This window comes from Phyllostomus hastatus, unplaced genomic scaffold (genome assembly GCF_019186645.2).
Source record: "Phyllostomus hastatus isolate PE091 unplaced genomic scaffold, TTU_PhHast_1.1 phas_contig_150, whole genome shotgun sequence".
Lineage (NCBI taxonomy): Eukaryota > Metazoa > Chordata > Mammalia > Chiroptera > Phyllostomidae > Phyllostomus > Phyllostomus hastatus.
In genome coordinates this window covers 5,358,435-5,370,954 of record NW_025333611.1, presented here as the reverse complement: position 1 = coordinate 5,370,954, position 12,520 = coordinate 5,358,435, and the positions used below count along the sequence as shown (strand labels likewise).

At 56.8% G+C, this 12,520-nt stretch overlaps 1 protein-coding gene across 5 annotated transcripts in view; it reads right to left on the bottom strand.

Moving 5' to 3' along the window:
* FBXW11 (F-box and WD repeat domain containing 11) overlaps positions 1 to 12,520 on the bottom strand; it is a 103,300-nt gene that overhangs the window by 25,978 nt on the left and 64,802 nt on the right. For all 5 annotated transcript variants that reach the window (XM_045823904.1, XM_045823912.1, XM_045823919.1 and 2 more), the window contains 2 exons: positions 4,960 to 5,146; positions 3,968 to 4,058 (listed from right to left, as the gene is read on the bottom strand). In XM_045823904.1, the coding sequence (XP_045679860.1) occupies positions 3,968 to 4,058; positions 4,960 to 5,146 (278 nt within the window). The remainder of the gene's footprint in view (positions 1 to 3,967; positions 4,059 to 4,959; positions 5,147 to 12,520) is intronic.

The following is a 12,520-nucleotide window of genomic DNA, read 5'->3' as shown; positions in this document are numbered from 1 at the left end:
CAAATGGCAGCGGCGACTCTGCTCCGCGTCCGTGCAGGACACTGGCTGAAAGGCGTGGGCTCTGACCCAAACCCCCCATCAAACTGCCAGGAGCAGCTGTCTGGATCTAGGCTGACATTGAATGCTGGGAGCCCTGCGCCCCGCCCCCAGCCCCGCCCAGGAAGGGGGCTCAGCCCTCTAAGGCGATCCAACCATTGTCCTAACTTCAGCAGCAGGGAGACAGGGCACCCACCGGCACACCTGGGCAGCGATGCAGGTCCCTGCCCTTTCTCCTGGACACCGCGCCGTGCGGCTACTGCGGGGAGCACTTCATGTTTCTGAGAACCTGTAAAATCCCCTTACCCTGTGCAAATTTTCAAAATACTGGGAAAGAGGCCACGATACACAGAGTATACAGCGGCATTTAAATTGGCAACAGAGTGGAAACAGATGTCTGAGCACGCAGGGATAACATTATTTTTAGAAGCCTAAACACAACTGGGTGGGTGGGCAAGTTTCAGCGTTCTCTGGTCGGGACGATGTTAATATCAAGCCTGCGAGCCACAAAAAAGCGCCCCCCTTTCCCCGAACGAAATGCGGTTTACGGAAAGGTGCGCCACGCCACGCCACGCCACAGTCCCACCAGCGTCCGTTCCAAGGACGGCGCTTCACGCGCAGGCTCTCCCCCGCGAGGAAGGGGAGGGAAAGGCCGGTCCCGCGGAAGGTCGCCGCCACTCCGAGCCAGCGGCAGGGACGAACCCCCGCACAGGACACCGGGCCTCGGGCAGGCTGAGAACCCCTCGGGGGCCTGGCGGAGGGGAAAGAGCACGGGCCTTCGACTGAGAACCTCGGCTTTGACAATGTGAGGACTAAATTGAATCTCTGGAGCAAAGCATCTATTAGGAAGCTCACCGTGGCTAGCCACCCTGATGACGGTGAGTAACAACAGTCGCGACTCCAGCTGGTGAAGGAAACAGAGCGGCGTCTTTAGGGACGGGCCTCAGGTTTCCCAGGAACGCCTTCTCCCTCCAGAGGCCCCCGGCCCCTCCCCGCACCCTCTGTGGCGAGAACACCCCGAGAGAGAAACCTTTGCTCTCAGAAAGCTAAGAATTCTTCTTTACTCTCCCCAGGCTTCACTTCCCACATCCTTCTTTGCTGGATCGTAGGGGCTGGCCCACTGAGCCAGGTTCTCAATGTTTTCCTGAAAAATTAGCCAGTTTCTGGTGGGTCAACATGGAAGGGCACGGGCAAGGTCATGTCCTCGAGAAAACCAAACCTGGAAATAGCTGGAGGACAGAAGCCAGCACAAAAACTAGCGCTGTCAAGGACGAGCAGGAGGAGAAAAGGAAAACAGGCTGGCAGCCTTGCAGAGCACACGGGGGAAAAGAGACACTGCGACTGTGGGCGGGCAACGGGGGAGGGGCCCCAAGCCCACTCGACATCCAGGGCGCAGTGCAGCTTTCAGCGTGTGCTTCAGTAACGTCCTTCAGAGAGCACCACCCGTCCCGTAACCAGGCTAAAGCGAGACCAACCAACCCTATTTCAACGCATGCCCTTTTTACAACAACAGCCAAGGACACTGAGCACGCTCGCGCCTGGAGAAAGAGGGCTTCGCCTTGAATCTGTAGGTATATACAATACGCACCTTTCTCCTTCACTTCTTGAATTTTACAGTTTGAAAATGACAATACTGAGCCCTCAGCTGGCCAGACCCCAGTTAAAATCCCATCTTTCCTACAAAACTATGTAGCAAGTTCTAAAACTCTCTTAGTCTAGGTTTTGTTTTATTACAGAAGGGGATCTGTACCTTGTAGGAATTAAATGCAATCATCTTGTTACAAGTATAATAGTTACAAGTACCTCGCATTGAGCGTACTTGTAACTATTATATTCTGCTTGTGGGGGTTTCGGATCTGCCACATGGACAAGAGCCAAGCCCCTGAGTCTCTCACTGGTTTAATTCCTGAATCATTGAGGAAACTCTCTACCTGGGTGTCCACCCTAAACAGAATTAAACAGCCTCCCCAAACAGAGGGAAAGAGCAGAGGCACCAAGTGCAGAGGAGTGTAAGGGGGACCACAGACTCTGTTACTCACTGGCTGCAGGATCTTGGGAAAGCCACTGAACCCCGTGGGGCCTCAGCGGCCTCAGCTTCAGTAAGGACATGGCCCACCTCTCAGGGACTGTCCGGAGTGTTAAGTGAGAAAATGCGCCATAAAGTGCTTAAGAAAGTATCTAGCACAAGTAAACACTCTGTACACGGTCCGTTATTATTATTATTATCACTATTATCTAATAGACCCAAGCATAAAACAGCACCCCTTACTCTAAGAGACCCAGCCCACAAAAATCTGGAGGGGACCCTCGTGGCCGACCGCGGGTTTTGCAAACCGCACCTCAAGAACCACCGGGCGGACCACCGGGGTGCGGAGGGTTTGGGTCCAACAGGGCTCCCCCCACGGCTCTGTTCTCCCTCACTCTGCCCCCGCTGCCGACTGGGAAGTGTCACTCCAGCCTGAGGGAGCAGGTGCGGGAGCTGGTGTCACGCCGCACCCCAGCCCAGAAGACTAAGTTCACACTGTCTATCAGGGTAGCACTCACAGGCGTCAAAGCCGGCCGTGTCACCAAACTGTCAACCCGACAAAGTTCTTCCAACATTTCTGCTGATTGACGACTGGCTCTAAACATCATCCCTCTCACGATGAAGGTTTACTACATTATTCGAGGAGACTCAGAGCTGCTCCGTGAAGGATGACGGGGAGGGCAGAAGGTCTCCAGGACGTGGGGAGAGGCAGTGTCCCAGCGTGCCTCGCGGCTGGGGTCTCGAGCCCCTCTGCCCCACACACGCACCAGCCTGAGGTTCGCACCGACACTCTGTCTGTGAGCTACCGGCGCTGCAGGAGCAGCTGGTTCTAAGCGTCGCCAATGGATCAATTAATTCCCACACTTTACGACGTGTCCAGCAGCAGTTTGAAATTATTTAAGCCTCCCTAAAAGGTTACTTTAGTAGCTCATTTTGGGGAGCCGGATACTTAAGACAAGGGTTTGTGCTTTAAATAACGATATGCCAGTCGCAGGCAGATTGACTGGTAACCAAACGACTCCATTAGTTCACATCTGCCTCAGAAAGCGGGGGGGGGGACACTCCCCAGAAAGCACATGTTTCTCCATTAATGAATTCTGGCACCGTAACTTTTCCGTCTATCACCTGGGGGAGAGGATTACTCCACGTGTGGGAAGCCGAGCACAACTTTACGGGTGAGACAGCGCCGCCCAGGGAAGGCCCCGCGTCCCTGCCAAGGAGGAAACAGCGAAGCAACCGGGGCCGCCAGGAACACGTGCGAGAGAGTTAACGGGAAATGCCTGTGCGTGTCTTGCCCTGTGCACGGGAGAGGGCCGAACCGTAAAACGGCACCAATTAGAACACACGAGCGGCATCAAATGCCTCCGATGGTCCTCGTCAGGTTTACAGGGTTTTACGGGCCTGGTGCGGTTCCCCTCACGTCCACAGTGGTCCGGCAGCAGAGCGTGCTCCATAAAACCCGCGTAATTATTGCTTACAATCACATTTGAGTCGCTTTTATGAAAAAATATGGGAAATTTACAGAGGAAGCTGAGACCATGCCTTCTCTAGTCGTTCGTTAGACACGGCTCAAAAATATGAAACTGTTTGCCTGGAACGCTGGGCCTTGGACTTTGGAAATTTGATCGGATTAGAAGGGAAAGTTGGTTTTGGATCAAGGCTTTCATTACGGCAGCCCTGCAGAAGCACTTCACGATTGAGAAAAGTTAGGTCACTTTTTACAAAAAGACGTGACGTGTTCTGAAGAACTTCAGTCACCGATTGTGACATATTTGCTCCAAGAGTTCAACTTGGGGAAAAAAATTACTTGTTCCATGATTTCAGATGAACAGAACGCCACGGCCACATAAGAAGCTGAGAACGAGACACAAAGAGCCCATTAAAAAAGATAAGCCATAAACTCACCTCTATATCCTGGATGATCTTTGGGTATAACGACCTATAAAATGAATTGGGAGGGCCATCCGTAGGTCTGTTTTTAAACAGGTACTGATCCCTGGCAAATAAAAACAGAGAGACGTCAGGTGTCTGCACATGAAAGGGTGCATTCTGCGTAAGCAGGGTGCTCCCGGAGAAACCGTGTCACCCCAATCTTCAGACGTGCACCGAGCGCGCTCGCACGGAACAGGTGAAAGCAGGACGCCTGGGCCCGAGCACGTGCGACACCAGGTTGCTCAGGGCCGGACTCTCTGACACGGTCCCGTCCGTCCTCTCTCTCTCTCCGAATGCTCGGCGCACAGTCACCCGCCTTCCTTCTGCAGTCTGACAGAGCGCGCTACCGTGGCTCTGGGGAGACCCGGACTCAGGCCGCCAAACCCCCTCCTCCGAGAACACAGCCCGCCCTCGCGCGCACCGCTGCCGCCGGGCTCCCGCCTGTGGCTCCTCCTCCTCGCCGGCTGGGCCGGGTGGCTGACGGGCACACAGCCACAGAGCCGTGTTTATGTTTGTGGGCTTTCTCTTAAAACGAACGAACAAACAAACAAAAACGGCAAGCTGCCTGCCGTGCCACCCATTGCCTGCAGCCAGCAACAACCAGGACACCCGGCGGCAGCGAAGCGGCGCTGTCCGATTCCCTCCGTCTCCTTTCCTTACCTCTCTCTCGGTAATGCTAGTACCACTTAAGGGAAATGTGAAAGAAAAAGCATGAACGCACAGCTTTGAAAAGCCAAACCACTCAAACGATGCAATACTTCCTAGCATTTAATAAACAGAAAGAAACATACACCTCAGAAGGAAACATTCTTCCAGCTTTAACTCCACCCTCCCCCAAACCCCTTTTCCGCTCATTTAAAACAGGACAACTCATCTGGCAAGCGTGACGGCCTTCCTGAGTCGTCAGACGGACCCCAGGGCAGAGACACTTGGCGACCCGGGGAGCACGCGGGCCCGGTACTCACCACCCTCGTCTTTCCGAAAGCCCCTTCCACAGGGGGTCCGTGCGCACCATCCGCTCGATGAGCTTCTTCCACAGCATCCCCTCGGAGATCACACGCTGCCATTCCTTGCACACCAGCTCCGCCGCACACAGAGACCTGGCGTCCAGGTAGGAAAGAATGTTCTCCGCTATGTGATCTAAGCCTTGCTCTGCAAAACAGAAAAGGCGGTGACGGGATGGGAAGGGACACGGCGGCACCAGTTGCCCTTCCTGAGTGACACAGGTCGCTCTGCAGACGCTCGTGTGCCCGCCAACACACCCACTTCTTTTTGGCTGTGACTTTTTTTCAGATAAGCAACTCACAGCGGCAGTACCTGGCGTAAGAGCTGATCCCGGACAATTCTGTCTGTCTGTCTGTCAGCTATTGCACTACAGTACTTTTACGTGACCTGGACTTCTGAACCACTATGGGACACTGACTCCCCGAGTTTACAGATGGGGCCCAGAGAAGTCTGGCAGCACACTGAGCCACAGAGCAGCAGGGCCAAGACTGGGCCTCTGGTCTCCTCCTCCCAAGTTTGGGTCTGTCCTCCGTGACCCACCGTCTCTTGTAACAGCCTGTCCTGCTCCTCCACAATCTGTGTGAATCCCGGAGGCTACGGAGACAAACAAGTAAAATGCTGACACCTTTAAAGCTCAGAGTCAGGTGCACTTTACATACATCTTTGTCACTAATTTCTTCATCTCCTTCTTGTGGAGGTAAGGTTCTCAAAAGCAAGAGCCACGTGTCTACAAATTCTAGAACCTTAAGAGTTTTATCCCATATGATGCCAGGGTCCCCTGAAGGGCAGCCGAGAGTCGGCCTCTGCCGGCTAGCCACGGCGCACGCTCACGCGGCCAGCCCCGGGCTCTGCGGCTCCGAGGGCTAAAGCTCGTCCCCGGTCCCTGCTGTGTGGCGGTGGGAACACTGAGCCTCCAGGCAGGAAGGTCCAATTTCAAGTCTAGGCTCAACACGCAGCAGTTTCCCGACCTGAGACGCCTGCCCCTCGCTCCTTCCACCGTGCACCAGGGTCATTCAGCAGTGACCACTGTCCCTCCCTCCGTCTGTGCAGGTCAGATGACACCGCACCAAACAAGCTCAACCTCTGCTCGCTCCTCCGAGAGGAGCAGCCGCAGCACAGCGGCTCGGACTTGGCAGGGAGCACTGCGGGGGCAGAACCTTCCAGAGCCCCGCCCCGCTCATCTGCACGCAGTGGGGCAGCACCTCTGCCCTCGGTGAACATACCAAACAAGACGATGCACGAAGACGCCTTCAAACCAAGGTCCCCCCCGGCTCCGCCATGACCGCGCACACCGCTGACTGCGGCACACAGGCTCTCTCCCCGCACTGGCCCTCCCCTCCGGGCTGCCCCGACACTTGGGCTCTGACGCAGCGGCCCTCACGCTCCGGCTCTGACCCGGCGGTGAGACCGCGGCGGGACCGCCGTCTCCGCTCGCACACATCGTCACACGGCCGTTAACGCGGCCCGAGGCCGCACTGCCTCCATCTGACCACAGCAGACCCCCAGGACGCAGTAAGTCAGGATCTCCCCTCCGAAACACCCATGAAAACAGTCCCCCAGGCCCGCGCTGGGTGGTTAGCTGAGGAGGTGGGGGTCAGCTCCGTGCAGGGGCGGGTGGCTCTCCTTCCTCTAACTCCCGTGTCCGACAGCGCCACACCAGGCCTGCCCAATGGGCGAGTGTAGGAAGTCTTCACCCCCAGTTTGTGGGCAAACGCTCCGTGGGTCAGAACCAAGGACAGCACCCACGGCGCCAGGTACTTCCCCCCAGGACACTCCCGGACCCAACCCTGACGCACTCGCAGGGGACCCACAGAGACCCGGGTCTGTGACCCTCCCGCTGCACCACCGTCCGTCTCTCTGTTCAGTCTCAGGGCCGTCTGGAGAAACCCTGTCTCCCGAAGACACTACCCCACCTCTCTGCAGTGCCAGTGCGGCCGTGTGGTGACGCTGCCCTTAAGAAGGAAGCGCGGTGAACGCGGCACGGAGGTCACTGCGTGCGCTCCCTTGTCGGGCTCACCCGACGGGCGGGCGGCACTCTTCTCTTCACACGTTGGCACTGGCCGCTGTGTGTCCCTTTTGAACGCACGTAGCCCGTGCTCACTGCAGAAACAGGAGGCGGTGCAGGATGCACAGAGGCGTTTAAACCCCCAAACCCCAGCTCTCAGAGATAACAGCTCTGACCGTTCTGGGACACCCCTCCAGGCGACATAAACCTACACTCTCAGATGCTGATTAACTTCTAATAATCCATTCAAGACTTCTGCTGGAGTGTAAGGTTGAGTTTACCCACCAACACCCCCCACACCTCCTCCAGCTGTTCTAACCAGGCACCCCGCTCACCGGCCAGCCGTCTCAGGGCGCGGGCACGCATGGCCACCAGACGCGGCCCACAGCTGTGAGGGCACGGTCGGGCAGGCCGCGCCGCCCGGTCCCGACGCCCTCCGGTCTGAAAAGCGCACTGCAGGCGCTGGCGCTGTCCTGACTAGCGCTGCCCCTCGCGCTACTTGCTTACAGGGGCCAGGCGTCTCCTAGACACCTTCAGAGCTTTCTCGGACTGGTGTTTCTCTCCTTCCTGGGGTTAACACCACTCTTCTTAGTGGGAAGGAGCGAAAGGTAAGGGAAAGGGGAGTGAGAATCTGCCACCTCCGGCCGCGATCACCGCACACTCTGTCCCACAGGCACCGTCCCTTCGTTCTTCGCGCCGCTGCCCCCAGTATGACTTTGTGTGTGTGTTTCCCGCTCTCCCAGATTACGCAACCACTTCGGGCAATTTTACATTATTCACGGTCTTGCCTTCTTGGCACGTTCTCAAAGGCTCGGGCTACCTTTTCGTGTGTCTCCATGATTACATGCCGCTTCCCTCCACCTTCCCAACCGTGTGTGTCTCTAGCCAGGGAGAGCCGTGGGCAGTCAATCACACGGGCTTCTCCCTGCGCCTCTCCGTTTCTGAGGCCGGCCCACTACTGGTCAGAAAGGCGGATTTCAGAATCTCTCGGCCTGCGTTAGTCACGTTTCAGAACCCTGCCCATGGGCTGGCAAACGTGGTTCTTCTCTGAGCCCTCCTCCTGCCAGAGTCCCACACTTGATGTTAGAACACAGCCACTTCCCGAGGTCTTTATTACTTCCCTGCCAACAACCGGTCCCCGCTGAGCCGCCTGCTCTCGGAGAGAGGAAGCGCACAGCAAGGCCGGCACGCGTCCCATTCTGCCTGCCCGGCCGGAAGGGCTGCAACATCCCCACCGCCTGCACAGCACCCACACCTCCCGCCTGGCAGGGCGCTCTGTGCGCGGGTGCTCAGAAGCCTGTACACTGTGGATGAATCACACAGGGTCAGTGATTTTAAAACCCAGCGAGAAGGACGGCAGCAAAAACGGAGTCCCCGGACATCCCCCGATCCTCTCCTGAGTGGCATCTTCAGGCGGAGGCCAGGACTCTGTGGCGGAGAAGCGCCAGCAGGCGCGCCTGGTACCCGGGGAGCCGCTGCTCCGCAGCACCGACACCCTCGGGTCCGCCGCGGTCCGCCTCCTCCGCGGGGAGCTCACCGCAGGGCTCTCGGAGAGTGTCTGTGCTCTGCACGGGGAGACCCCTCCCGACCGCGCACCCCTCCTCTCTCCGATGCCGTCGCTCCGGGGCAGCCGCGTGCCAGTGATCCCGGGAGACCCACTTCCTTCGGACGACACTTCAGATTCACTCCGGCCTTCGGGGGGCAGCCTGTTTTCGTCTCCTGGAAAGTGCGCTGGCTGCAGGCTCAGAGACAACCCGGGCCGAGACAGGTCAGCTCTCCCGCTCGGACCTCCGTCTCCCCCGAAACAGACGTGGCGGTGAATGCGCACCGAGGCGCAGCGTGGAATGCTCCTACACTCTGCCCGCTCGCCCGGAGAGGGGCGCTCGCTCTCCACGGCCTCGGGCGAGGGAAGGAACTCCCTGAGCTGGGCGGGGAGGCTGGCGGAGGAGGTCCCCAGGGAGCCGGACACACACCGGGTCCTCCGGTGAGCGTCCGCCGCTCGCCCTCCCCTCGGTCCCGAGTCCCCTAAGGCCCGCGCTGCGGATGGAGGAGGCCAGGCAAGCCCTGTTCCCTGCCCTTCCTTGTTATTTCCTGAGAGAAAACATCGCGTGCCTCCTCCAGCAAGGCGCTAAGCCCCCTCTAACATCTGGGTCGCACGCGTCAGACGCCCCTGAGCGCCTGAAGACCAGCACTCGCACGAACCCTGCCCGAGGCCCACTTGCGGCTGCGCCCAGAGGCGCTGCAGGCCTCGAGGTGCTCCGTGTCAAGCCCGTCGGGGTGAAGAGGTTGCGGAGCGAGGCGGTCCGTCCGCCTGGGCTCAAACGTGCTCGGAGGTGTTCGCGCGGAGCACCCTGCTGAGCACCGGGCCCCGGCTCTCACTTGCTCCGTCACACGGAGACCCCCGTCTCCCACCACCGCCCCCCACCCCGCCCCAGGCAACAGGAGGACGCCCTGCACCGTGGCCTCGGAAAGCAAGGCAGAACCCTGCACCCCCAGTGCCGAAGAGGGGCCGCTGCAGCTAATTACAGGCACCAGATGAAGGTCTGGAAACATTTCAACAATGAATTAAAACAATTAAAAGGCACGAATTTCAAAGCTCAATATGTAAATAACACTGTATCAAAATGAAACTCAAATGTGTAATGTCAGCTCGATGCCCTTGACTACAGCCAACTCTAACACAGCTGCTCGGCTCACACAATCACAGCGGCTCTGTGTCGGAGCCGCGTTTCAGCGAGCAGCTGCGGAGAAGCTTCCTCCCCACTCCCCATCCCCGCGGTCCCTGCCCCCTCCCCCTCCCCAGTCGCACAGCTCTGTGCAGTTGTCAAATCTGAAGCGAGAAGCCCAAACAAAACAAAAGGCAGTTGCTGACAGCAGTCCGTCAAGGCAGGCCTTGAACTTGGCACATACTGGCCTCGGGAACAAGAGAGAAATGAAGTGACACGATGCCCGGGTCACAAGGTCCAACATTTTGTTGTGCCAACCAAGTGCCGCACACACCTACCTCTATGATGTCAGGATGAATCAATTCGGAAATTAGCGGGTGAATAATAAAAACTTCCTGGCAATAAATCTTATTACCTCTGGAGAAGCAGGTGTTTCCTGTCTCTCTGGGCTTTTTTTCCCCCAGCTGCCATCCTCAGAATACCCACCAGATGCCAGGCACACTACATACACTCTTTAATCTCCACAGTATCCCTCGAAGCATTATTATTATTATTATTATTATTATTATTATTATTATTATTCCCCCAAAGACAAGGAAATGGGGGTCTGAAAAGTGGGCTCACTGACCTACTCCGTGCAGGGAGGGGCTGGGGCTCACGTCGAGGGGCTGTCTAAACCCAGCGGGCACCCTCGCGGGCTGGGCTGTGCCGGGTCTCAGCCCCACCTCCAGCCTCAGCCTCAAGCCTCAGCCTTCCTCTGGTTCTCCCGCACGCCCGAGACCTCTGACCGAGTCCCTGTCACAGCTCCAGTCCATGATGATTTATCACCCTTACTCGGGATCTAACAAATGAGTGAACCACAGCCAAGAAGTGCAACGGTTCAAAATCCTTAATTGCTTGGACACCCCACCAAGTGGCTCATCAACGCTTACCGTCCTTTTTAAAGTACGGTCCGCCTCTACTTCAAATGGCATAAATTTCCCCTTTAACAACCGTTCTTACAAACCACAAACTCAGCCTGCAGAAATTGACATTGCAGACTAAACATTTACCATGATTTTTAGAAAACCGTATCATAATTATCACTTTCTCCACTGGACCAAAAGGAGCCAGAGACCACAAACATTTTTCCACTCTCCCAACACTGACAGGTATGCCATGCACCGCGAGCATCAAAGAGGCAAAGCTGTGGACCATTTTTACAGAATGCATGGCTTTTACAACCAAAAGGGGTCTTGAGCTGGTGTCCACTTCAGCAGAGTGAGACTTCAAACTCAAGGTCATCTACCGTGGAAGTTAGACGCCGCAGCAGAACAGTGGCTGGGGAGCCGCCCCGCACGTGGTCACGTCCACGTGTGACATGCACGTGGACCTGTCTCCCCCCCGGCGCTGCTGCATTCGAGCCTGTGCTAAGGAACTAACGCCAGGTTCAATGCAAGTCTACCAGATACTAACGAACACAATCAACTTGGCCGGCTTGTCCCCAGCTATTAGAGTCCCCTGTATGATATACACCGACATATGTATATATGTTCAGATCAGATCCTGTTAAAACAAATAGCATTTTAACAAAAACATTCCCATGTCCCAGCCAATGGTCCATTCCTTTCATGTAACACTTAATACCCCAGAATTCCACTTTAACAGAGATATGGACAGTACCTTTAAATTCGCCATAATGAAAACGGGGTTGTATGCGATTACACTAACCGTATTTATACACATAACACATGTTCATCTGTTCTCTCTCCTCCGAGACTGCACTCTCCCCAGGAAAGGGGGGCTGCCTCTGAACTATACTCTACGAACCAAGAGAACAACAGTGCCACCTCGTGGATATTCTGTAAACTTCAGGTGAGTTCCCCAGCACTGAAATATTTGAGAAGCAAAATACAGGGGAAAAGAAAGTAAGACCCAACCAGTGGAAAGCAAGCAACAACAATCGATGAACAGATCTGCATAAGAAAAAAGGAGGCACAGCTCCGTTTAGCTATACGCACTCACGAAGAACAAGCCCGCCCACCAATGTTAAAAGCTACCCTGACTTTTCTCGACGAGATGCAGCCGAAGTCGGAGGGACAGCCTGGACGACGGTGGCTCTGGATTCTGGCACTGCACCCACAGAGGACCTGTGTCCCCAGTGTGCTCACCTGACGTGACTCCACCTCTGGCTCTGCAAGCCCCTCCCCTCACAGTCACAAACCAACGCTGCTCAACTGTGCCGCAAACCACGCATCAGTGCTCCAGGCCCACGTGAGGACTCTCCCCGAGTCGTCTCACCTGCCAGCGACTTCCACCTTCGCGCTGATTTTGGAACCAACCTGCAGAGGCACCACAACGCCCCAGACGGAAGACTGTGGGCACGTCACCCACGTTCTCTGACCCTTGGCTCCCTGGGCTGCACGACGACGCGGGAGAGGACCAGGCGACGGCTAAGACTCTCTGTGGCTGTGAAATACTACGACTCTTGGGAGAGAGGGCGATCCCTGGTTCTTGAAAGAGAGGGGTCGTACTTTGCTCTCCTAGAAACACTAATGAATGAAACAGGGCACCCAGCACTGCATTTCCGCACAAAAACGACCACCGAGTCTGAACGCTCCAGGCTACCTCTCCACACCCTTGAACACTGCCCTCGTCCAAAGTCAACCTGTAGGCACGGGGGTGGGACCGGAAGTCAGGGGACCTGGCCCAGGCCCTGTCTGCGGTGGCAGTGCCTGGAGCACCGAGCGGGCTGCGCCGTGGCCCCAGAGAGGCCGAGGGAGGAGCTGCCCACCGAGCAGCCGCTCAGGAGCTCCGGCGGGGGCGGGAGTGGCGGCGAGGGCCCGGTGCTGCCCTGGCCGTCCCGGGGCC